Here is a 27,818-nt window from a genome sequence, read left to right as displayed (position 1 = left end):
AGCTTACCAAATGTTTCCTATATGACTGTATGATATATTAGCACCCAATCAAAACCTGGTTTTAGAATTAAAGAGAATGTTACAGGAAGTGTAAAAATAAGAATTCTGTGGATAATAAAGGAGTTTAAGTTATTAAAAACTATCAAAGTTATTATTTAATTGGTATATTTTATAATAAATAAAGACAAAGTAATTTTACAATTAGTTAATATTTCTTTCCTTTCAGGAAAAAGTAAGGTCACCGTACAGCCCAGGATTATCTTATACCGTAGTGCTTACAGCACGGCAGCAGCTTGACCTTGCACTTCTAGGTTAGTCCAAAGAGCAGTTTCACCAGTTCATTAGCCACGCAGCCGATGCCCACTGCAGGAAGCAGCTTGATGATGTTAGGGGTGAGACCCCGGAAAAATCCCCTCTTTCCTTCTTTAGTGTATATTTCTTGAATGAGCTGAAACATAGGTATTTTTTCCTTTTCCAGGATAGCTATAAATTTTAAAGCACAGTATAATTCAATATTTAATATTTACATAGTAATCTAGCCCAAAGGTAATGGGAATTTATAGAAATTGCGATCATTTCAGATGATACTCATATATAGTATAGAATGATCCCATGTTGCTCAATAGGGTAGTAACTACACATGTGGCTATTTAAGTAAACTTAAATTTCTGCTCAGTCATATTAGTACATTTCACATGTCTGGTAGTCACTATATCTGGGCAGTACAGATGTAGATGATTTCATCACTACAGAAGGTCCCTACAACAACTTGCGAATCTTCTATGAGACATTTCACAGATTCAATTGGAAAGGGGACTGAAGGGCAGTTTAATAGAAAAAGGCATGCGTGATACTGGACAGAGAAATTCTCCATCTCGATTGCAATAAAAATTGCACCCAAAGCCTCACTGAGAAAGATCGGGAGAAGGAAAAAGTCAAAGCATATTACCCACTGCGAGACCCCTTAATACACTCAAGAAGGTAATAGCATTGTGCTGCCTTTTCATCTTCGAAAAGTGATTTTTATTTATTAAAATCTAAATCTCTAACATTTCACCAAGAAAAAGGAAATACACAGTGCTTAATATCAACTCCCTGAGCAGACTGAAGTACAGAGTTCAAAACCAACTTACAGCAGTGGTAGCAAACCAAGGAGAGCGACTGCCTCTGTGAACAAAGAAACCCCTTCCATTGTTCCACAGGGCACTTCCTAAGTAAAGTCTTACAGAGACCATCAGTAACTGGAGCAGATGTGGAGGGCCCCAGACAGAACTTCAAAGGGAAAAAAATAACTGAAACTTACAAAAGGTTCGGTGCCCAGGACCCACATGGCTGCACACAGCTACAACTCCAGCTCCTAGAGCTCTATTGCCCTCTTCTGGCTGCTTCAGCCACTGCACTTATGTAGTAGTATATGTAGATACATGTAAGCAACACACTCATACACATAAAATAAAACAAATAAATCTTTAAAATAATAATAAATTCAGATCTAGTGTTTTCAATCGGTTAGCTTTTCCTTTATTCGTCAATTCTATGGGTTTTCTGCCTTTAAAATCATCAACTCAAACTTATTTCAAACATATCTCTTACCTTAGTGATGACTTCACTAATCTAAACCGATAGAAAACTCACCTGCCTGCATGCGAGTTCTAAGAAGGTTCAGGGGAAAACTGGCTAACTGACCACAAGTGTGCGACAGTGTGCTGCAGCCCAGCACGATGGCTATGCCAGGGTTCACAGACTTTTCTGAGTAGTGTTCCAGCCAGTAATTCTTCAGAAGCTGGTGAAGAAGAGAGGACCTTTGACCTTGCAGCTCTGAGTAGAATAAAGTTTAGCAGCTGAGCTTGCTCTGCATTTGGATGGCTATGTTTCTTATGTGGTTTTTTCCTGGCTTTGCTTTTGTTTTCCTTTGATTGTTTTGGTTTTAAAGACCAGAGCAAAAATTCTGGATATTCTCACAGGAACTAACACAATACTGTTTTTATGCCAGTGTCGGATCTGTCCTGAGACAGATACATAGGCATGACCATGAAATGCCCGTGACCCTGCCTGGTAACACTGTACCAGGGTCAGGGTTTCACTTCTAGGCTGGCTCTCATGTTTAACCCATGTTTATTTTCTTCCTTGATTCTAATCTTTACAACCATGCAAGAATAGTTCTGTTTTCTCAACCTTACCTGTGCATCAGATTCTTCTGGGCAGTTAGGAAATCCAAACCCCAGCTGTTGTGGATTATCTGTTTAACTATGCAAAGATGTGGTGCATTTGTTTAGCTATGGAAAGATGTGTTACATTTGTTTAAGCTGTGGAGTATTTGTTTAGTGATGTCAAGAAGATGTGTTGCATTTGTTTAATTATGGAAAGATGTGTTGCTGTTCTACCTGCCTGCCTAAGGCACCTGATTGGTTTCATAAAAAGCTGAATAGCAACAGCAAGGAAGGAACCATAGGTGGGACTTACAGGCAGGGAGAGTAAGTAGGAGGAGGAATTTAGGCTTGGGAAGGAGGAAAGGAAAAGAGATGCCAGGGAGATGCCTGGGGCCAGACAGACAGACATGGAGCAAGCAGAAGAGCAGGATATACAGAATGAAAGGTTAAAAAAAATCTCTGAGGAAAAATATAGATGAATGTAGTTAAACTAATTAAATCAACAGGTTAAATTAAGTTAAAAGATCTAGTGACACAAGCCTAAGTTAAGGCCCAGCATTCACAATTAATAAGTCTCCATATATTTGTGAGCTGGTTGGCGGCCCAAAGTAAATTCCAACTACACCAGGCCTTCTTGCGATAATTAAATCAGAATATCTCAGGATGTGACCAAGGGGGTCTATTCTTTTAAAGATCTACAAGTAAGTGATTCTGATGCACACCCAAGGCTTAAAACTACCATTTTATTGGAAATTTAAAAAAAGCAAAAATGACTAGATTACCAGATGTCTAAGAGAAAGGCAAATAAAAACACTCAATTTGATTCTTGATCAGAAGCTATTTCATGCAACACCATATCTATATTTCAGAATAAAAATCTTGTGTAACATTGTCAAATACAATGCATAATGACATATGTCAAAAATGAACTCACCTCAAAGATGGCAAGATCTAAGCCTGCATATGGTATGATACCTATCAGGTTGGGAACATAGCCTTTGCCAAAGGCCTGAATGCCCTCTGTCTTCAGAAGCTTCCTGCAACAATCAACAACCCCAGAATACTCGCCAGTTTTACCTAAAATCAGCCTGGTCTTTATCACCTGGGTGGGAAAGAATATAATAAAGGTGTATTGATTAGATTCGCTGGACTTGTGTAGCAATCTTGTGAGGTCTGTTATATCATGCTTACAAATTTTACAGAAATCTTAGAATCCCCAGCGGCTTCTGCCTGTAATCTCAACACTCAGGAAACAAGGACAAGGGAATTGCCATGAACTCCATGCTAGCCTGGGCTGAATAGTGATGTCCAGGACAACTTGGGCTATAGAGTGAGATACTGTATCAAATAACCAACCACAAACAACAATGATAAAAACACTCCAAACAAATGAACAATCTAAGGCTAAGTGTCTGTTTATTAAAACTTCCTTTCCTTTGTTAAATGGGTTACTTTCTTCCTAACCTCATGTTCAAAGCCGATGCTGTGGTCACACTTTCTCTTCATGTCTCTCATGGAATTCTTAACTAGAAATAAATAAATTCTCCCCTTTGAGTTCCCATAGCACTATATAATGAGCTGTCTTCTACAACATTTTTCAATTTGGATCATTGATATGAATGTATATGTTTAATTTTCCCTTATATATCATGGAATACATGATCAAAATCCCCATCTGATTCTCCCTTGGATCCTACATGGCACATAGCAGAATATCACAAGTTTAGCATGCATACAATTCATATTTGCCTACCAAGTGATAAACAGATAAATGTATTTTCTTGGTCTATCTATAATACCATTTGTCTTAAAGAAAGCAAAGTATATTGAGACTGATACTTTATATAAGATTCAAATCTTACAAAGTTATTATAATGAACTGGAAGTCATTTCTGATTGTTAGTTGCATTAAAAGCATGATTTTTATTAAAATGTTATAATAATACATACCTCCATGGGATAAATACAGGTTTGGGAAGTTGCACCAGCCATGGAGCCAGCTATAAATCTTTGAAGAACTCCTAAATTAGCATCATCAAAACTAAGAAGTTTCTTATACTGTATAAATAAAAATGTTGAAATATATAGTATTACTGAAATATATGCCTTTCAAGTTTTATAACAGTATTTAAAAGTATAAAATTACATTAAAATATACATCAGGTGCTGAATATTAACACAACCTAGTACAATACTAAATTTTAGCTCCTGTTTAATAGATAAGTTAAAGCTCTCTATTCAGCTCTCTTATTTTTTTCCTATGGAATAGTTCAATAGCTACATTAAATTACCTAAGTCTATTCCTGAATGTGTTATATCATAAGGAGCATGCAAATAACATAAACAGAAGTTGTGTTTCTATTTCTTTTTAGCACTCTGCTTTATACACAGAAGACAGTGTTTGCTGACTAGATAATTAGAACGACATAATAGGCCGTTTTGTTACAAGGAGTGTAGTAAGGAAGACCAGGACAGGAAAGCTTTTAAGGACTCTTGGGAGTTAGCCTACAGACCACCCGTGTTAACCAGATATAAGAATTAGGGTGGAAGTGGAGAGGTGGTTCAGTGGTTAAGAGCACTTGCTGTTCTTGCAGAGGACCTGGGCTCAGTTCCCAGGAACCACTTGGGTGCTTAAGACCTTTCTTAACTCTACTTCCAAACAATCTAGCACTCTCTTCTGACCACTGCAGGCAGCAGACATACACAAGATGCACATCCATACATACATGCAGGCATACACATGTAAAAAATATTAGGATGCCCTGGGATTTTTGCCAGTCAGACTTTAAAAGAGACAGAGTACTTTATTTGGCAGAGAAAATTCCAGAGCAGTAGCATTCAGGCTGCAGTGTGCATTAGCCACTTTTAGCCAAATATACTAAGAACTGGGGTGGGAGGGGCGAGGGCGGTGAGAAGAGGGGGAAGATTAAGAAAATCTACAGACTGTCGAGAAAAGGGGGGTACATGGGAAAGGTGCTAAGAGACCAGGGCCATTGAAAAGGAGCCATGCAGCTAAATGCAGCAATGTGCACCTGGAATCCCAGCTACGGGGATGCTGGGGCAGCTTCAAAACACAGCAAGATTGCATCTTGAGTTTTTAAACAATGAGGAGGGTGGTAAAAAGCCTTTAAAATAAAACTAAAATCAAACTTAAAAGGGAACATTACAGTTGGCATCACAGAAGTAAAAATAATTATAAGACACTAGTAGGAAGAACTAATACCAATAAACTACAAAACCTTATCCCCAAAATAAAGTCATGCCTGAAATAAGAAGAAATGGGAAACCCGAGCAGACCAATAACAAAACAGGAAACAGGATCACCACTCAAAAATCTCTGAGCAAAAGAAAACCAATGGTCAGAAGGCTTTAATTTGAAGTCACTCTCCACTATATATATATAACTAATACTCCTAAGTTCACTTTTGGAGGCCAGCATCACACTGATCCAAGTCAAACACATAATAAAACAAAACAAGAGGCCAGTATCCCAAATGAATAAAGATGAGAAAATCCTCAATAAAACACTAGCGAACCAAACTTAAGAGCACACTTAAAAGATCAGATACTAGGAGGGAGTGGTATTTATCAAAGACAAAGGTTTAGCATACGCACATATATTAATGTGGTACAATATTTAAAAGAAAAAATACATTATCATCTAAATAGATAGAAAAAGCACTGAACACAGTTGCATTCATTCATGATTAAAACTCTGGGGTAACATTTTTTTTCAAATAGGTATAGGAAGAACTTTTCTCCATTCAATAAAAGTCAAACAGAAAAAGCTGTCAGCTAACTCTGACTTGAGTGGTCTCTCCTCAGCTCATGGTGGAATTTAATTGCCATTTGTTCTAGTTTGGTTTCTGTTGGTGTGATAAGGAGCAGCCGAATGGAGCAAGTTCATTTCAACTCACGGTTTCAGGATACATCCATCATGGCAGGGAAGTCAAAACAGCAGGAGCTTGAAGCGGCCAGTACCATCCACAGTAAAGATCAGAAAGAGAGGGGGAAATGCATGTATGCCTAATGCTCAGTTAGTTTTCTCTACTCTTAAACAGTAGGCCCCAAACCAAGGAATATTGCCAGCGGTCTCAGGCTGAGTCTTCCCACACAGATGAAGGAGATCAAGACACATAGGCTACCATAGACAGCCCAATCTGGACAATCTCTCATTGAGACCTTCTCAGATGATTCTAAACTGTGACAAGTTGTCCATTAGAACTAACCATCACACCACGGCAGCACTATTAACAGAAAGGCAGGCCCTCTAAGAAGTGACAGGGCAACAGGTATCCCGCTCTTATCAATGGCTTGATAAGAGAACCCAGTTATAACCAGAGTCGATCAAAGATGGCTAAAGTGACCTGGAATGAAGCTAGGTAGCTTCTCTCTTGCCTTTCTCTTTCGCATGCATCTTCTGACCTCCCATCTTCCAAAGCAGGACTGTGTAGCTTGAAGGTTTTCAAAGGGTTAGTAGCCCTGGACTGCACAGCCTCGAGAGTGTTAGAAACAAATCTCTTTTCTTTATAAGTAACCCAGTGCCTACGCTTGTTACAGCAGCCTACAATGGATGTAGACAGACTGAGACAACCTCTTAATCAATGGGGGAAGGAAAAACATTCCTCCAAGATCCAGGACAAGACAAAAAACACCCATTCTTGACAGTGTAGTATTGCAGGGTCTAATCAGAGAAACTACACAAATGTGTACAACCTGAAGGTTTCCAGAAGCTTTCCCCTTGATCTTGGACTCCAAGGCCAATCTCTTTTCTTTATAAGTTACCCAGTCTATTACTTTCGCCAACTTCCTGTGGGTGTTTTTGTTGTAACAGATCATAGGCATGAGGACTGGAGTACATGCTGACATCTACGACCTCCTAGTCAAGTTTACTAAACCTGGGGAGAGAGAACTTAATAATATTTTATTTAGACATTTCTCAACCATTTCCTGGCATGATGAAGACATGGCGGCACATTTGCTCCATGTTTTATGTGTCTGTGTCATACACATTTCTTTCTATGGTTGTCATATGGTCTTTCTGTCTTCCTCAGTAACAAATAAGTTAAACTATAGTTGTTATAGAAACAACTCGGGATGGATTAAAATAGCAAATGCTCACTGACGTTTATGTCAGACACTGGTATGAGCAGGTTATGCACCCAATAATCCATCAGGTTTCACGGTCACATCCTTATTCTTTATATTTTAAATGAAGGAACATTTATGAAAATGAAAGCACAGACAGGTTAGGTAGTTTGACTTACTTTGCATAACTAGAAAGAGGTAGAGCTAGAAATTGAATGTAGAAAGTGTGACTTCAAACTGGGCATGATGGTTCAGTGGGTAGAGCACTTGCTTATAGGCCGACAACCCAAGTTAGTGTTCCAGATCCTACAAGGGAGCAAGAGAGAACTGATTCCTGACAGCTGTTCTCTGACCTCCACACACATGCCCTGGCCTTGCGAACCTGCACGGGCGCACACACGCGCGCGCACACACACACACACATTAATTAATTAATTAATCAATTAATTAGTTAACTTCTTTAACTGAAATTCTATATTAAAAGTTCATGACCTACTGTTCTACATAGTCTTGTTTTAATTATGAACAAATGATGGTATCTAATTTAATTTACATTGAACCTCAATTCACCTCTTTAATACACAGGAATCGTGATAGCCCTTGTGAATCTCAATGTGATAACAAAAGCAACACCTCAAGATAAACTGAAACATGAAGACGTGGGTTCTAATTCTGATTCTTTTACCAACTAAATATTACTTCAGTAAGAAGTGACTCTTTGTTGGTCTATGTTTTCACATCTACAGAAGGACACTGCAGCTCACCCACTGGCATTCAGGAATGAACAGGCACTGCTCTGGAAATGAGCTTGTGCACTGTATTCTAAAGAAGCAGTTTTTCCTGAACAAATATTTTAAAAGAACTCTTAAAGGAAAAGACAGAACTTGACTGACAGTGATTGTTGTTGTACCCTAATATCCACTCTCCCCTTCATCCTAAGAAAAAGCTCATTTGCAGCTAGCCATTCCACAACTAAAGACTACACTCCCAAATCCATTTCCAGCTACACCAATTCGTTTGTCTCAGTTTAAGCTAAGGGCATGAAAGCAGAAGTACTCTGCATTACTTTAGGAAAGTGTCCTAGAAGGGAAGGATGTATCCATCTTTGATCCCTTCCCTAGTTACTGCCTGGAAGTTAGATGTGACCACTGGAGCTCCATCTCAGACTCATGACAAAGGAGACTACAACACAGAAGACACAACTACAACATAGGGAACCAGAGTGACTGAAGTTCTTTTTGCTTATAGAGCATCTTTGACTCTCTGTAAACTGCCTCTCCTCAGATTTCTATGTGTGAGTAAGTGATGAAGTTCTGCCTTAAAATGTGGGAGGATTTCAGTCACACACCACTGAACCTAACTCCGACTTATATTAAGTGGTGAAAGCAACCAGCAGAATAGAGCAGAAAGAAAAGAAAAGTAAATGCAAGATATGGATTCTAGAAAGAATTAACATAAGAAGGAGAGAAAATGTGAAAGAAAATGTGAACAACTGGCGTGGGAGGTCCTTCTGTCTATGTGTTGCTTTTATTGGTTAACGAATAAAGAAACTGTATATTGTCAAGTGGCCAACAGTAAGTGTCCAGGACATGTTAAATGGGGAGAAATTATAGAAGGCTTAATCTTGGCATAAGGACTTCACACAGAGTGCAAAATGTAAAATATAGTCTCTGGAAAATCACTGCACCTCACTTGGCCCAGCCTCACTCAACACTCATCCTCCAATGAAGCTCAAGAGAAAAGGGGGCCTCCTAGAAAACCTGGAGATGGATGAGGGTTAGCTGGGGGACAGACAGGGCTTCTCAACAGCAAGAAAACAAGATTTTCAGCACAAGAGAACAGGACTAGCTAGCATGTTCCACACCTTCAGTGGCATCCCCTTCATTCTTGTCATCTCTACAAGGCAATGAGTCCCTGGACAGGCCAGCAGGAGGCAGGATGGGGCCTCAAGAGAGGAAGCACCAGGTAGGCTGTTGTCTGTCACTCAGCAGAAGTTGGCACCAAAGAGGAAAGGATGCCCTTTTCTGCTTCTCTGTGATTCTTTCCAGCTCACCAGGGCTACAGACTAGACATCTGAAGTCAAAGGCCTGCGTAGTAACACCATTACCTGGAGTGTCCTCTGTGTCACTGTACGCCCCCTTAGGAAGATAGTGGTATGCTGATGACACAGAGTCCAGAACATTTTTTTTATTCATAAATGACAGCATAGACATTCCCAGGAACAGTCATGAACACACACCGGACATGACTTTTTATGTTTGCAACACAGTATTTTTGTCTCTTAAATGGTATTTTTATTTAGATGAAGCATCCCTGAATTTCAACATGGACTTTTAATAGAATGTGGATCTGGAAGGGCAGAGAGTTAATATATATCTTATTTTCTCATCTACCCCCAGACTCCAGTGTAACCTAGCTCATGTGTAGGCACATGACAAATACTGAAATACAAGAAATTGCCAAAATTCAAAAGATACTGTAACTCAGACTTCCTGGGTCTCTCTGCTGCCTGGTACAAATAAATGTATAGTCATGACTGTTTAACTGAACTTTGCTACCAACAGTCTTGTTTCATTTCCTTGTTCCTATACTGTGACTCTCTTAGTATTTGATATTTTCTCTTCTTCCTTCAAGCCTCCAACGTGCCTTTCCTTCCCCTTTTAACCAAAGAAACTGAAGCATTGAGAAGAAAGTTACAAGAAACCTGCCTACAGTTGGACCCGCTCAGCTGTGCTTCTCCCGGGACCGCGGTTGAAGGGTCTGGCAACTCCAAGTCTTCCTGAGCACCAGCTCCAGTCTCTTACCACAGCTCTGCTCCTTCTGAGGACAATCACTTCGCATACCCGCTCTGGGCTCCATAGTGTCCTCCTCACTGGGTCACTTTAGAAGCCGGCTTTTTCCAGTGGTAGGAACCCCCCTCTTTGGGCTCATTATCCCTCTGGTTCCCACTTCATTCCCCTTCTGCTTTTCATGGCCAAACTCCTTGAAAGAGTTCCCAGCCTTGCTCCTCTATTTTCCTAGTAACCACTGATAACACCTGACGTACCATTCATTCATTCATTGTTGTTGTTTTTAAATCCACAAAGATAGATGGAATCCTTTGTGTTAGTTTTTGTTTGCTACATTTCTATCACCTAGCAAAGGTCTTTAACAGATGAGGTGTACACTAGATGATAAAAACAGTATCGTCGGATGGATCAGCAAATCCCCATTCTAGGAAGAGCTGTGTGTTCTAACGACAAGCATCAAACCAGTCCAGTGTCCTTCTCATGTATTGCTTGCTCTTCTACCATCCGCCCTAAGAAAGCAGAGCACTAATCTTTTGTGTTTTCACACAACATTAAGGCTCTAGGACCATGAAGAAAAGGTCCTACAAAAGAAGCACTTTCATCCTATAGCTAAACATTTACTTAAAAGAGGAGAGAATTATTCTAAAATTTACAATAAAGAGGAAAAGCTTGAGAGGCATAGAAAGCATCCTTAGACTCTTATGAAACCCAAGTAAACTTCAATATCTGAAAACTGATAATTGTCCTGTCTCAAAGTAAATTATTTAATGAAAAGCAAAAGTCTAAATAAGATTAAAAAATTTTGAAATTCAATGTATGTTTCTCAACTTTGTCTTCACTAAATAGGAAGATTAATTTTTGATTCATTAACAAATGGACTGAAATTTCTGAAAAACATTCAAATTGTTCTAAGAAAAAAAATTATGAGCCTCTTATGCTGTGACAATTAACTTGAAAGAACTAGTCACAGGCCTGCTAAAATAATACAATGCAGCCTAAAGAGGCACTCTAATAGTAATCAGAGAGCACAAAGGTGACCAAATGGAAATAAAAATCAGTAATATTTGCACCAACAACTATTGCTTACATACACTTGTGTTCTCTTTCACAAAAGTCTAAACTTTTCAAAAACCAAATTTCAAACATGATCATTTAAAAACCCCATAATCAATAACACTTCACCTGTTCATAGGCCCCTATCTTGAGTGCTGTCTCCGGTGCGATTTTAAAGACGTTCACACCGTTTCCTCGCCACAGAGAGAAAAGGCCACCTTCCTTTATCATCTGCTTGAACTCATTCACCAATCCCATTTTACTGACTTTTGAACGACGAACCTAGAAATAAGTGGCAAGGTTATTTACATTTATTTTGATGCTAATATAAAATTACTTCATTGCTGGTGAAATAACTAAATCTATAGACTTCGTAACTTTCAAGAGCAGTTTAATTTTTCTGCAGTCACATAAAAGCAATGTTACTGTTTTTCTTGCCCCCAATCACACATCCACTGTTTTACATCTTATGTTTTGAAGAAAGTAAAATCACAGAAACAAACATTTCACGCATTTTAAATTGCAGGCTGCTCAGCATAAATGATGAAATCACCCACAATTTAACTCCACTTTGCCTTGCAGATACAGCTCTTCTGTATCTGTGCAGTGTATGCATGGGGTGTATTCGAACTACCCAAATATCAGTTAGGAGCTATCTCCGTTATCAGACTACAGCTACAGTATTACCATAGTGCATATAGTCAAGTATCCCTTATTTCACTCCAGTAAGGCTCCAACTCTCGGCAGTAGTGGTGTTTGCAATGTGCATATGCCAGAGGCAGCACAAAGTGCTTTCTTCAGGGAGAGGATGAAAGTCCTATAACTTGCATTAGGGTATAGTATTATGATTGTTACACTTTAGTATTGATGCTGGTAATCTCTTCTTATGCTTAATTTATAAATTAAACTTTATTGCCTTTATATATGTATAGGATAAAATACAGTATTCTAGGGTTTAGTGTTATCTACAGTGTAAGGTTCCCCCAGAGACAGGAACTACTGTAATCTAAAACATCAAAGAAAAATAAAGACAATTTACGGAAGACAAAATTCTAATTCAATGATCAGAGACCCTTAGCAAGAGCAAAGTATGTGCCTGTTACCAAAAATACCCTGAGATTATTACAGAGCACATTGAAATGTGCATTGAAAACAGAATTGGATGAAAAATACATCAAACTTCCAGTGATGAATACATGGAGGCTTCAGGGCATTGTGGATTGGATTGTAGCTCTCAAATATGTTGACGCCCTAACTCCTATTCCTTCAGGTTCCGGTCCTACTTGGAGCGGGCCTTTGCAGATGAGTCAAGCTGATCTAATAAGACCTTTATCCTTACAAAAGGAAGATTTGGACATAGAGACAGAGCACACCAAGAAGGAAGGCAATATGAAGTGGTGGGGAAGATGGCCTTATCCAAGTCAAGGAGAGACACCGGGAGCAGACTCCCTGAGCACCCTGGGAGCAGCCAGCCCTGTGGACCACTTGACTGGTCCTCCAGAACTACAACAATACGTTTCTGATTTCATGCCAGGTCGTGGCACTTTGTTACTGAATTCCTAACAAAGGGAGTTGTGGAAATTACAGGTCAGAAATTCAATGTTTTCCTGTCATTTTATGGTTTTAAAAAAAATGTGTGCATGAGAAAGACAGATAGAAAGACAGGGTCTGGCCTGAACTTTGCCATGTAACTAAGGATGACCTCAGACTCCTGCCTCTTGCGCTGAGACTACAGGCACGTGTCATCACACCTGGCTTTAATTCACCTCTCACCTACCCTCGCTCCACAGTCTCTATTCTCCCTTTCCCACACCTTTTCCTGCTCTCGGCTTTATTTCTTCCCTTTTTTATTCTTTCCATTATCCCACATTTGATCTATATTTTTAATCCGAGATTTCCTTGTTAATAATAATGCATGCATAATGTGTTCTGATCATTTCAGCCCCTTCTCCTCCTCCCCATCCCCTGGATCACCTTCCCTCTCAACTTCCTGTGATTTCTAATCCACCATGTCCACTTGACGCTGCATGTGTGCGCATGGGTCTAGGACCACCTCCTCTCAGGGGCCCCTTCCTTGGAGAAAGCTGACTGTTCCTCTCTCAGCAGCCATCAATTGCCAACGACTCCTCAGAGGTAGGAGCCTGCCCTGCCCGTGCTATGGTTTTGGCTGGCTTGATCTTAGGCAGGTCTTGTGCAGCAGCCCATCATGTCCAGCAAACACTTTCACTGCAAATGTGGCTGCATGCTTTTCCACCCTCCTAACCCAATGAGCCTTAGAGATCTAATCACCCCTCCCTGGGTGTACCTACAATATTCTTTCCCATGGTGTATGAAGCAAAACCTCTCAAGTGACAACTGCTATTTTCAATATCTTATCATCACAGAGTTATAGGTCTGTAATGTTCAGAAAATAAGAACTATGCTCTTTCATCTTTGCATTTCTAGCACCTAACATGTAATAAGCACACAAGATCATTTTCTTCTTAATTTTCCCCCTTGGCCCTATTCCCATCTCTGTCACAGATCAACCATGTCTCCTCTGTGTTGCACTGTGCATGTCCATATTTTTTCCTTTACACTTAATTTTTAAAATTTTCTTTCAGACCCAGGTACTGGAGAAACTGGGTTTTCTACTTTAATGTGTAACAGAACATTTTCAATTCTGTCTTTCCTAACAATTGTCCAAACTTAGCTTCCTGGCCATGGAATCAAGGACGCAGAAGGATAATGGGTTACTTGTCCTATTACCACGTACTAAACTATATTCCCCATACTTAGATGATTAAACTAAAGCCTTTATTTTTATTGGATAAATTAACCAAGATATTGTTTTAGATCTATATGAGAAATGTAGCACAAATAATAAAAACCCAGAGACAGATATTGGTGTTCCTAAGATCAGAGAAGCAAAGCAGCCAAGCCAGTAGAGAGCTCTTACCTCTATGGAATCTTCAGACTGAAAGAGAGCGAGTTCCTGTCTCATCCTGCGGTGTGCACCCCACCACCTGACCTCTAGGGTGGCTGCTGGGATTAAAGATATGTGTCACCACTGCCTGATCTGTACAGCTGAACTAGTGTGGCTGCTTTGTGTTCTGGTCTTTAGGCAAGGTTTATTTATTAAAATACAAATAAAATCTCACTACAGAGAAATAATAAGGAAAAATAAAATAGTATCTATTCCCCCTTGGTATTCCCATAGTACTAGTGTGTTTTCTGTGTTGTTATATAATGGCATTTCAGTATTTATTATCTAATTAAATATTTCTCTGATGTATTGTAATTCCTCTAATGTTAAAAAGTGTATTTAACTGTGTACAGTACTTAATGCCCATTAAAGACCCAATACATAACATATTCTGCTAAATAGGTATGGGATGAATAAATAAAGCTCCCATAATCCAAAATAATATCCTCCTAATACATTGTACTTTCTAAAAATGGCATATAAATTTAACATTTAAGCACAGTAGTGGATTTTAAAAAAATTAAAGAATAAATTGCAAAGTTATTAATTAGATAACATTACAATTTTATGTGATTATCATAGTATACTATAATAACTATCTACAACTCATCACCAAAGGTTACAAATATCACCAAAACAACAAGGGGCAATAAAATACCCAGATATATCATTTTAATTACAAATTTAAATTCACTATATTGTTTCTTGATTTTTATATTCTTATAGCAAAGAATTCAGCAAGTATTGAATTATAATTATGAATTTTAATTACTAGAGAATAGATTAGTTATACTTCTGAAAAACAGTCTAATAGGGTGGATCTATTGTTACTTTAAGTTAAAATTAATTCAAGTATTGTATTAGGTAGCGTTTTCCCATTATGAGCAAGCAGCCACACACACAGAAAGACATCTTCAGAGGTTTCATTCATGGCAGAAAGCAGTGGAATTCCCATTCTGTGGCAGGGAGCAGAGAGAGGGAATGTCTGCTTGGCCAGCTACTCTCCTTTTCCTTCTCTTCCTCGGAGGCCCAGCCTATGCCCTGGTGCTGCCCACCATCAGGGTGACTCCTCTTCCTCAGTTAATCCTGTGCAAATGCCCTGAGAGACCAGCTGGGCGAGTGCTCTGCTAATCTGCTAGGCTCAGCTTAATCCAAAACTGACATTCAAGATTATTCTTTCCAAACACCATAGGAGCCTCTTGAACAAAATGAAGAGATATTTTAACAGTAAAGAGAAAATAATTTAAATTGTCAAGAAAGCATAAAATTCAATGAGAGATACCATGAAATCTGACAGACATTTAAAATTAGCATCTTAGTTATCCAGGGCTCCATGTCCCTTCAAGGCACACGAAGTACCTGCATCAAGACCTTCAAGCGGTCCAGAGGTGCGGTGCATGTCCGTGTTATTGCACTTGCTATTCCGGCCGCCACTAGCCGCTTCCACCATACTCCAGACCTCTTTTCTTGCTCTGTGAATTCATCTGGAATACTTATACTCTCTCCCATGTCAATTATCTGATAAGTAAAAGAATTAGACAGTGAACTGTAAACACTTGAGAAATAAAAGTTTAATTTTCTACAAAGATCAAGAAAAACTTTTCATGCAGACCAAAAACTTCAACTTTGGTTTTTTAAATCAGCTCCTATACTGAAGATTGATAATTTGCTTACTACTCAATGCTTAGACTCAGATGATTTTGAATAAAATAAAATTTTATTTTAAAATAAATTTTCATTAAATTAGCTATTAATTTAAAATAATTCTCAAACCATTTAAATAATCCCTTCCATGAAAACAATGTAAATCTGCGAGCAGGGAATGAGCCACTTACCCAGTGTCTGCCACACACTGGGTGAGGAATAAATACTGAATAAATTTGAATAAATAAGTCAGGAGGCAGGACTAACATCTTACATGCTCTGACTTACTTTTCTCAGTGATCTTTTGTGGATCAATTTTCTCTTTAAATATGTGTATTACAATGAATTTATATTTAATAATTTTATCTTTAGCAACATAATTTATTTTCTGAAGACTGTTAAGTGTTAAAGCACCATGTTTCAGTGAAGAATGCCAACTAAACTTAGATTCTATCCTGTTGGTGTGACAGAGAAGATACTGTTCTTCTTAGCCTCCCCACTTGGATTTATTCATTCTATTAATGCTCTTTCAGGAACCTTCTCAAATTATCTTCCCTCTGTCCCCAAAGAGTTCTTCTTTACTCAGTAGCTTCCTGTCTAATACAGCACAATCTTGATTGATTAGCTTATTTCTGTTTATTGCTTGGCTACTCTTTTACAAAGTAATCCAAATAAAGTCAACAGTCTGGTCTCTCTTGTGTACTGCTGGAAACCTAGATCTTAGCTCTTGAAGATAAGTATGCTCAATAAACATTGCTGAAGTAAGTGTCAACAAGCCAGGCCCTGGGCTTTGTGTTAGTGACAGTCATGGAGAAGTTGGTTTCTGCCTCTAGCATTTACGGAGCTCTGTTATTTTTATTTCTAGAATAAGAGAGATAGGAAAAGATACAATCAAGGACAATACAGAGCAATAACTACAACAACAATGGCGACAAATAAAAGTGTCCTAAGGAAATCCTGCAGAAACACTGGAGGCGCAAATTGGACTTGATGGGTTAAGAAAGCAGAGACAGAGGCGGGTGGTTAGGGAAAGCAGAGTGGGCATGGGAGGAGTTCAGTGAGGGGGAAATACGATCACTACACATTGCATAAAGTATCAAAGAACTAATAAAAGTTAAAAAGCATTTTAAAAATAAAAAACTATAAATTTAAGATGAAAGAAAAGAATTCCTTATAGTCAGAGTAACTAGAAGCCCCAAAGCACCAGCTTGAATCCAGGAATCCTGATCTCGGAGGCAATCACATTATACTATCTTTCTATAGATCTCAGAAGGATTCATATTATACTATCTTTCTATTTAAGAAAGGATTGCCCAAAGGGATGTTGGTATGCTTGAAAATATTACTTATTCTAAGAATCAGAAGATTATAAGTAGGCATGGAAAGGGATGTTTAAAAAAAAAAATAACTAAAAGAAAACAAAAAATAAAATAAATTCATTAAAATAAAATAAAGGGGTGACGGTCAGTGAAATGGCTCTACAGATAAAGATGATGGCCACCAAGCCTGACAATCTGAGTTCATTTTCCAGAACCTATCCAGTACAAAGAGAAAACTGTGTGAGCACACATACTTACACTAGATCTGATATCTTTTTAAAGGGTTTAGATAATTACTGATTAGAAAGCAGAAAATGATGATGGGTTCAAGAGTTTGAAATACCCATCATTTCTTAGGTTGTTTGTAAAGAACAAAGGACTAAATCTCAAGTTTTGAGTTTATAGTGTTTCATTCCATGTAGAAAATTGGGTTGATCCATCTAGAGATGACCTAATGTCACGGACCAGCCAATTAGAAAAGGAAATGAAAGTAAGAGATGACTGCAAGAGAGAGAAAATGAAGGAGTCAAAATAATAGACCACGGAGCACAAACCTAAACACCTTTGGAGTCCAGGTTCTAATGAACCCAGAAAACTGTGATTTACCTATGAAATTCCTCTAGTTTTAAGCAATATCTGAGCCAAACAGAACACTTAGCCTTTGATGGATGCTTGGAAACATGAGCCCATACCCGGTTTGGGTGCTGTTGAGAGAACGCTTTTGTTTGGGCTTTAAAGCTGATGCTGGAACAGGTTAAGAACAGAAGCTGTGGGAAGAGTGGGATTTATTTATTATTTATTTTGCATGTGACAATGTGAAATTTGGAACTAAAGAGCAGAATGCAATAGGATGAATGTTAGTGCCCCCCCCCAGTTTTATACACTTAAATCCTAACCCCAGTGTGATAATTAGATAATAGAGTTGGGGTTCACTGAAACATAACTAGATCTTAAAGCTAAGGTCCTCAAGAATAAAATGTATGTCTTAAGAAGACACCTATGCACTACCAGACTCTTTTTTTTTTTTCAACCTGTGAGGGAAAAAAATATCCCTCTATAACCAGGAAGAAGATTCTGCTAAAAACCAGACTATGAGACTATGCACCTTTAGCTCAGGGCTCTTAGCTGAGATGAAAATACATTGCTTAAGCTACCATGCCAGTGTTCATTTGTTACAGCAGACCACATTAAGACAAATAAAATCACAATCAATTTTTATCTTTAAAATAGCCAGAATCAAGAAACTATAAAATCTATGTAGAAAAATAAAGATCATTAAAAACTCAAGAGCAGCCTTCGGAGATCCCGTGGATCTGTGTCTTGCTTCAACAGTGTTTGGATGGAACAAACCCAGGGCCTCCCTTTGTTAGCTTCCACCGCTCCTCATCTGCAGCCGCAGCCTCCGGGACCATCACCTCGCCACCTTCTGCTCCCAGGACCAGCCAGCACCGTCTCTTTGCGGGTAGCTCCAGACTGCGTCTCAGCAGTGACCTCCCAGATTCGTCAGAATTATTCCACCGAAGTGGAGGCTGCCGTGAACCGCCTGGTCAACCTGCACCTGCGGCCTCCTACACCTACCTCTCGCTGGGCTACTATTTTGACCGGGATGATGTGGCTCTGGAGGGTGTAGGCCACTTCTTCCGCGAATTGGCAGAGGAGAAGCAAGAGGGCGCTGAGCGTCTCCTCAAATTGCAGAACGATTGCAGAGGCCGTGCACTCTTTCAGGATGTGCAGAAGCCATCTCAAGATGAGTGGGGTAAAACCCAGGAGGCCATGGAAGCTGCCCTGGCTTTGGAGAAGAACTTGAACCAGGCCCTCTTGGATCTTCATTCCCTGGGCTCTGTCCGCACAGATCCTCATCTCTGTGACTTCCTTAAAAGCCACTTCCTGGATAAGGAGGTGAAGGTCATCAAGAAGATGGGCAACCACCTGACCTCCACAGGTTGGCTGCTGGGCCCCAGGCGTCTCTGGGCGAGTACCTCTTTGAGCAACTCACTCTCAAGCATGACTAGGAGGCCTCTCCTTTCGAGGGGCCCCCACCTCTGCTCTGCACCAGCCCGCCTCAGTAGAAATTTCACCAAGTAGAAATAAAGCCTTTTGAAACAGCAAAAAAATAAAAAAATTAAAAAAAAAACTCAAGTTAATTGGGCTTTTAAAAGTAAATGATGCGGCCTGGTGGTGGTAGTGCATACCTTTAATCCCAGCACTCAAGGCAGGCAGATCTCTGTGAGTGTGAGGCCAGCCTGGTCTACAGAGCTAGTTCCAGGACAGGCTCCAAAGCTACAGAGAAACCTTGTTTCGAAAAACAAACATAAAAACAAAAACAAAAAAAAGATGAGAAGTAAAAAGGGTGGTTTACTTTACCAGGTTGGTGACACTATAGAGCCATGAGCATCAAAAACAGTTCAATACTAACTCTGAGAATATTGAGTTATCAATGGAAGTTTGATATCTGAGCAAAGTGGTACTGGATTAAGAATAAATATGGAAGCCATAGACTGGTTAGGTTGTGTTGAGAAAATTCTTCAATACAGGAAAATATAAAAGCAGTCTTCCCTTAGCATTGTTGTAGGGAGAGGGCCCACTTGTTTTATTAACCAATGAAATAACATCAATGGCTTCAATTCCCCAGCAAAGCACACAGACTAACAGAATGGATACAAATAGGATCCCTCTCTCAGCTGCAACCAAAAAATATACCTTAGCATCAAGGATGGACATAACCTCAGGGTAAAATGATGGAAAAATATATTCCAAGCAAATGGATCTAAGAAGCAAGCTGGTGTCACCATCTTAATATCTGACAAAATAGACTGCTGTAGAATATTATTTTAAAGTGTGGTACATGTGCTTATGCTCTGAAAAAATTGTTTATTGATGTAAAGATGTGTTGCATTTTTTATGTTGTATTTGTTTTACTCTGTAAAGCTGTAATTCTTTGCCTGTCTAAAATACCTGATGGTCTAATAAAGAGCTGAACAGCCAATAAGCAAGGCAGGAGAAAGGATAGGCAGGGCTGACAGGCAGAGAGAAAAAGTAGGAGGAGAAATATGGGAGAGAGAGAAGGATCAAGATAGTACAAGGGGAGGAAAAGTTAGGGGCCAGCTACACACCCAGCCAGCCACGGAGGAAGAGTGAAAGTGAGATATACAAAAGTAAGAAAAGGAAAAATCCCAGAGGCAAAAGGTATACTGGATAATTTAAGAAAAGCTGGTTAGAAACAAGTCAAGCTATGACGCAGGATTCCCTTTTGTATGCTGTGAATACCACTGGTGAATAAAGAAACTGCCTTGATAGGACAGAACTTAGCTAGGCGGGGAAAACTAAACTGAATGCTGGGAGAAAGGATGCGGAGTCAGGGAGAAGCCATGGAGCCACTGTCAGAGACAGACATGCTGAAACTTTGCTGGTAGGCCATGACCTCGTGGTGATGCACAGATTAATGGAGATGGGTTAAATTAAGAGCAAATAAGAAGCTAGAGCTAATGGGTCAAGCAGTGATTTAAATAATATAGTTTCTGTGTAATTATTTTGGGTCGGAGCTGCCAGGCAGGCAGGAAACAAACAAGCTACCTCCTACAACAAAGCTAAGGCCAGGCACTTATAAGAAAGAATAAGACTCCGTGTGCATGTGTGATTTATTTGGGAGCTGGGTAGCAGGCCCCCCAAAAAGCCAAAAGAATAAAAGAGTAAAATCCAACAACATTTTGGCATTCCAACATGGGGCTAGAGGAAAAGAAAATACAACAACAATAGACTTCAAAACAAATCAGGAAATATAGGGAAGGACACCACATATTCAAAGGCTAAGTACACCAAGAGAACATTGCAATTCTTAACATCTATGCATGAAACACAAGGACACCCGAGTTCATAAAAGAAATGCTACTACACATACTGACCCTCACATAGTGGTAGTGGGTGGATTTGATACTCCACTCTCACCAGCAGACAAGTCATCCAGACAAAAACTAAACAGAGAAATTCTGGACTAGATGACATCATAAACCTCAAATGACTGAAAGACACTTAAGGAAATGTTCAACATCCTTAGCCATCAGGGAAATGCAAATCAAAATGACTCTGAGATACCATCTTGTACCAGTCAGAATGGCTAAGATCAAAAATACCAGTGTTAGCATATGCTGGTGAGAATGCAGAGTAAGGGGAACACTCCACCATTGCTTGTGGGAATGCAAACTTGTGCACACACTCTAGAAATTAGTATGGAGGCTTCCCAGAAAACTGGGAATCAACCTACCTCAGGACCCAGCAATACCACTCTTGGGCAAATACCCAAAGGATGTTCAATCATACTGCAAGGGCATTTGTTCAACTATGTTGTTCATAGTAGCATTATTTGTAATAGCTAGAACCTGGAAACAAACTAGATGCCCCTCAATGAAAGAATGGATAAAGAAAATGCGGTACATTTACACACTGTAGTACTACTCTGCAGGGGAAAACAATGACATCTTGAAATCTGCATGCAAATGGATGAAATTATAAAAAACATCCTGAGTGAGTTCCCAGACCCGGAGAGATGAGCATGGTATGTACTCACTCATACATGGATACTAGCTGTAAAGGAAAGGATAACAAGCCTATATGGTCCATGACCCTAGAGAAACTAAGGAACAAGGTGAACCCTAAGAAAAACATATATAAATCCACCTGGAAAGGGGAAATAGACAAGATTGCCTGACAAAATTGGGAGCATGGGGTTGAGGGGAGAAGAGAGATTGGAAGGGTAAGAAGAGGGGCGAAGGGAAGAGGGTAGGAGAACTTGAGAGAATAGGATAGTCGAGATGGAGAAAGAACAGAGATGACAGCAACTAAAGAGATATTTTGACTGAGGAGCCATTGTGGGGCTAACAAGAAACCTGACACTAAAGAAATTTCCAGGAATCCACAAGGATGATCCCAGCTAAGACCCTAAGCAATAGAAAAGAGGATGCCCAAACTGCCCTTGCCCTGTAATCAGATTGTTGACTATCTTAAATGTCACCATAGAACCTTCGTCCAGCAACTGATGGAAACAGAGGCAGAAACCCACAGCGGAGCACGGGGCTGAGCTCCCAAGGTCCAGCTGAAGAGTGGGAGGAGTGAGAATATGGAGCAAAGAGGATCAAGACCATGAAGGGACATCCACTGGAACAGTTTACCTGAGCTAATGAGAGCTCACCAGCTCCAGACAGACAGGGAAGGAACCAGCATAGGACCAAGCTAGACCCTCTGAATGTGGGTGACAGTTGTAGAGCTGGGCAGACTGGAGGACCACTAGCAGCAGCAATAGGATTTATCCATACTGCTTGTACTGGCTTTTTGGGAACCCATTCTCTTTGGATGGATACCTTGCTCAGCCTAGATATAGTAGGGAAGGCCTTGGACCTTCCCCAAAACAATGTGCCTTACACTCTCTGAGGAGTGGATGGGGTGGATTGGGGAGGTGGAGGGAATGGAGGAGGGGGAGGGAGTGGGAACTGGGATTGGTATGTAAAATGAAAAAAAGATAGTTTGTTTTCTTTTAAAAAAATAAATAATTAATTAAAAGAGCAGACAGTTTGTATATTTGTTCCTTTTTTACTCTAAATTCTGAAATCTTAATATGTAATTTTATATTCCCCATGCCGAATTACCCACTTGAGCATATGAATGATAGGAGAGCATAGGGGTGGGGATACAGAGAGCGGTCTATATGATCCTATCAATTTCTCTTAAAGTCGGACATTGCTTGCTCTAAAAGGCAGTCTATTTCTGTGTAAAAAAGAAAGGAAAACAGATATTTTTCCCTTTTCTAGGATGAAGCAACTACACGTATTAACACTATTGTTAACACAAGCAAATTATGGCTTCTGTGTTTGCACATAAAATACTACCATCCCTTACTAAATGAGTAGAATACCATTAAAAGTAAATAACACATCTTTAGTCATTGAGACTAAAACTATCATGGGGATGATGTAATGATATTTACAACTACAACATTTAAATGACAGTAAAAACAATAAAACAGAGTAACCTTACAGTGGAACGCTTCCAGAAGCGGATGATCTCGCTGATAGTTTTTGCAGGGTGGAGGAAGAAGAAGTCTCTCCACTCATCCCAGTCTACCGTCATTGACCCGTCGCTGTCCATGCTGAAACACAATTTTAAATGGGTTTAGAGGGCTTACAGCAGCACCGCTCCTCAGCACCCAGACGCTCCTGGGGTGTTTGTTTTTTTTGTTTTTTTGTTTTTTTGTTTGTTTTTTTTTTTTTTTTGGTTTTTCAAGACAGGGTTTCTCTGTGGTTTTGGAGCCTGTCCTGGAACTAGCTCTGTAGACTAGGCTGGCCTCAAACTCACAGAGATCCGCCTGCCTCTGCCTCCCGAGTGCTGGGATTAAAGGCGTGCGCCACCACCGCCCGGCTTCCTGGGGTGTTTGTTATTGAAGTCATTCCTTGGGGTTCTATCAATGTCAACGTGTTTTCCTTTTCCCTTTTTAAGGAACAGACTGTCTTTTAGAGCAGTGTCCGACTTTAAGAGAAACTGAGAAGATAATATAGACCGCTCTCTGTATCCCCGCCCCTATGCTCTCCTATTAGTTACACTTACACGATTGTAGTTTGTTTCAACTCATGACTAATGGCTGGCACAATATTCATAACCACATTTTATACTTTATTCAGATGCCCTTCGTTTTAAACTAGTGTTCTTCTAGCCTCAGTATCACACTGAGATATAACACTCTATCAAGTTATCATTCCTCCGTAAGCTCCTCTTGATTATAGCAGTTTTCAGACTCTTCTAATTTTTACAATTGTCTATTCCCAAAGAGCACTGATGATCAGGGGCTAAAGAGCCATCCCAGAATGTAAAATGCTTGCCTTGCAACCACAAAAGCTAAGGTCAGTCCCCAGATCCCATGCAAAAACAAGCCAGGTGTGCCAGCCTTGCATACCCAGAATGTTCTAGCCACTGGGAGACTCCCATCTCAACAAAAAAAGTACACAAAAACAAAAGACAAGCAAACAAACAAAAAGGTGGATGGAACTTGTAAAACACTGTGGAACAGCACCTGGCTGGCTTCCACATGCACATATACACATAGGCAGGAGGGCACACACACACACACACACACACACACACACACACACACACACACACGAGTGCAGAGGCCTTATAGACTGCCCCTCCACTGAAATCCACTGTATATTGTTTTTAATTGTTTATTTGAGTGTAATTCTCAGATTTTCCTCATATTTCTTGGAGAGAAAGATTATTTTAAAGTAATATCTCTAGCACTGAGCAATCGAATGACTAAGTCAATAAATCTGGTTGAATAACCTTGTATCTTTTGGATATACTAGGATTATTTTTGCCTTTAACCCTCTTTTTCCTTGTTGGCTTTCAAATCAACTTTAAAGTAAGCTTTTTACACAAATTCATTTTTATACCTAGTACTCCATTTTCACCATTTAAAACTCAGTGTTGCCTTGGCCTTCAAGCATCTCCAGAGAGGATGGCTCAGTGGGGAAAGTGCACTTTGGAACCCACGGTGGGAGGAGCGAAGCTACTCCTGAGAGTTGTCGTCCACCCTCCACACGGGCGTCACAGCACACACATGTCTGCACACACACAATAACAAAACTTAAAACTTCATCTTCAAAATGTTTTTTAAGTGTGTCTGGGCAAAATGTAGAGTGAGGTGGGGGGAAATTTAGTGATATTTTTCCAAATGGAAATTTTGTAAAAATAAAAAATTCATTCTCCTGACAAGTAGCCTTGTCTAATGTCCAGCACCAGTGAAACTTCTGCAAGCATTCATGCTCTGACAAGATGCAGGAAATGAGTGTCCGCAGGCACTGCAGGCAGAACTGGGTCGTGTGTAGAAAAGGGAAACAGATGAGCCAAGTGCCCACCAAGCTGGATTCTGGCAGGGGATAGGTGCCAAGCAAGCAGTAGTATGCAGAGAAGTAGGAGCCTACGTAGAGAATGGATGGGTAGAACCAAACAGATGTGCAACTCAGAGCTCCTAGGGAGCAGGAACTCAGTGTAATTCTGTATATATGCGCCCCTTTGCATCACTGGCCAAAGACTAGGTTCCAAAAACTCCACCAGCCTGACCATAAAATGACTATGGTGGCTCCTACTGGCAGTTCCAGCATTCTTGAGGCTAAGACAGAGCAATGGTTTCAAGGGCCATTCTGAGCTACAGAGTGAGTTCCAGGGCAGCCTGGCTACACAGACCTCATCTCAAACAAACCAAAAGGACAAGGCAAAAGAAAAGTGCTGAGGGTTGTGTGCTTGCTGGCAAGTCTGTGGCTGTGCTATCTTAGGAAGAAGGGAGGAGTGAGAGCGTCAGGCGGCACACCAGTTCTTGCAGAACATACAAAAGGCACTTGCAAGAGCACTTTTGTTCCTGGGTACAGTGCGGTGGGAGAGAGCTTGCCCAACATGTGTGAGGTCACGGGTGTAATACCCGGTGCTACCACCGAAACCGAAAACTATTCTTACTATATCAGAAATCTGGAAATTGATGAACTAATGATATAATGCAGCAATTTGTACTAACAATGAAAACCACAAATAAAAAGCACATACACTACTTAAAGCAAATTTAACTTATAATGGTAAGCAAAAAATGCATGTGACAGCTCCTGCTGTACAACAGAGACTCCTGCAGGTTTCCTTTGGACCTCCACATGCACAGGTGCCACGTGTGCCATACACATACATACATACACACACATACATACATACACACATACATACATACACATACATAATGCATACATACATACACACATACATACATACACATACATACACATACATAATACATACATATACACATACATACACACATACATGCACACATACATAATACACATACATACATACACATACATACACACATACATACATACATACAACTAAAATAGTAAAAATCTAAAAATAAAATAAGGAAATCTTCAATAAAACTATTTTTAAATACACACATGAACTTTGTGGTTAAAAGAGAAGAACATAACTATCGATATGGAGAGAGCAAACAGATTATAAGAATATGATAAACAGCTCCCACAGGCCGCTGTGGCAGGTCACTGCGGTTAGTGTGGTGGCAGCTAGCAGCGTAGCTCATGGCAGGCTCAGCATCACATGTGCCTCCCACCTAGTGCTGCCAGGATGGCCAAGAGGAAGTTTAGCGTAGCACACGCAGACACGGCAGCAAAAGTGGAGCCCAGGGGCCGCTCTGCCAAGCTGTCAGGCAAAACCACTGGTGGACCTGAAGGAGGACCCAAAACCGAAAAAGGCTTCTGCTGGAAGATAAATCACCAGACCCAGAAAGTGCAAACAAAAGGAAGAGGCAGCAAAGAACAAACAGGCTGCAGTGGCTGGCCAGCAAACTACAGATCTGCCTGCAGAAAATGTGACACGGAAAACCAGAGGCCAGCCTCTGAAGGAGAAGAGAAGCCACATCCGGCTGACCATCCACCGTGCCTGGCAGTGGTCCCCAGCTCCCTTCTTGTACAATCCAGAGGAATATTTTTTTATCAACTATTTAGCAAATGTGAGGGGGTTTTTTTGTTGTTGTTTTTTTTTTTTTTCGAGACAGGGTTTCTCCGTAGCTTTTAGGTTCCTGTCCTGGAACTAGCTCTTGTAGACCAGGCTGGCCTCGAACTCACAGAGATCCGCCTGCCTCTGCCTCCCGAGTGCTGGGATTAAAGGCGTGCGACACCACTGCCCGGCTAATGTGAGTTTTTTAGAAGCTCTGGCAACATATTTAAATGGGAGGGGGGAGATCCACATCAGCCCATTTTTGTAAGCATAAATGATTTTTTTATGAGGTGAAATCATTCCAGGGTTGTTTATTTTTTGTTACAACAGAAGATAGCGGGGTACTGAATCAGGAGAGGCTGTGACAGTCTCGGGGACAGTTAACATCCCATGGAGAGGCTAGCTTTACATCCTACAATGCCAAGCATACTAAACTGCAATTGGGAGTTTCGGCTGTGCATTTATGTCTGAGAGAGTTTCAGTTACATCCAGTCTCACGTTTCTAGCAGAACTGTTTCCTAGAAATCCACTAGTCACTCACGGCCTAGTAAGGACCACAGCACCTCTGGTAATAGCAGTTCATATTCCTAACTGTTGTAATAATGTGCTCTGCAAGATAGAGATTTTTTAATATGTGCCACATATAAAACTGTGAGTTGGTGGAAATGAAGATGCTGATCATTTGCCTTGTTATGGGAAGTCTTACGTTTGAGGCTGGAACATCACTGAACTGTTCATAAAGAAATGCACATGGCTCTTCAGAGTTTGGGGCACATGAACACAGTGTATGACTTCAGAGTTGGGCCTCATGTATTAAGAATTGAAATGTCTGTGCAATGCTCCTCAATCAATAAAATCTCAATTGTAGAAAAAAAGAAGACAGTGAACAAACATGTCAATATATTTGAAAACTTAGGTGAAACTAATAAATTCCTGGAAATATTGTTTATTTATTTATATATTTCTTATATATTTATTATTGGTACATAATTATTCATAATAATGGGTTTCATTATGAAATTTACATACATGTATATGTCTTTGGATCATAATTCACTTCCTCTTTATACTTTCTTGTTTCCCCCCAACTTCCTGATTTCCTCCCAATGAGGAACTTACACTTCCAGGTCATGTGTGTAGTGTTCGTGTGTGTGTGTGTGAGAGAGAGAGAGAGAGAGAGAGAGAGAGAGAGACAGAGAGACAGAGAGACAGAGAGACAGAGACAGAGACAGAGAGAGAGAGAGAAGACAGAGAGAGAGAGAGAGAGAGA

At 40.0% G+C, this 27,818-nt stretch overlaps 1 protein-coding gene and 2 pseudogenes across 1 annotated transcript in view; 2 read left to right on the top strand and 1 right to left on the bottom strand.

The window, feature by feature from the left end:
- Positions 1-307: 307 nt before the first annotated feature.
- The window catches only part of LOC101996093 (calcium-binding mitochondrial carrier protein SCaMC-1-like), a 47,990-nt gene continuing 20,479 nt past the window's right edge, over positions 308-27,818 (bottom strand). The window contains exons 4-10 of the mRNA XM_005367910.2: positions 23,036-23,147; positions 15,405-15,563; positions 11,210-11,362; positions 4,101-4,208; positions 3,085-3,252; positions 1,636-1,783; positions 308-483 (exon numbers count right to left, since the gene is read on the bottom strand). Coding sequence (XP_005367967.1) covers positions 308-483; positions 1,636-1,783; positions 3,085-3,252; positions 4,101-4,208; positions 11,210-11,362; positions 15,405-15,563; positions 23,036-23,147 — 1,024 coding nt within the window. The remainder of the gene's footprint in view (positions 484-1,635; positions 1,784-3,084; positions 3,253-4,100; positions 4,209-11,209; positions 11,363-15,404; positions 15,564-23,035; positions 23,148-27,818) is intronic.
- On the top strand, positions 18,348-19,020 carry LOC106144364 (annotated as a pseudogene).
- The window catches only part of LOC113458434, a 3,220-nt pseudogene continuing 1,578 nt past the window's right edge, over positions 26,177-27,818 (top strand).

This window comes from Microtus ochrogaster, unplaced genomic scaffold (assembly GCF_000317375.1).
Source record: "Microtus ochrogaster isolate Prairie Vole_2 unplaced genomic scaffold, MicOch1.0 UNK25, whole genome shotgun sequence".
Lineage (NCBI taxonomy): Eukaryota > Metazoa > Chordata > Mammalia > Rodentia > Cricetidae > Microtus > Microtus ochrogaster.
Note: the sequence above shows the minus strand (reverse complement) of the source record. Positions and strands in the feature narration are given on the sequence as shown.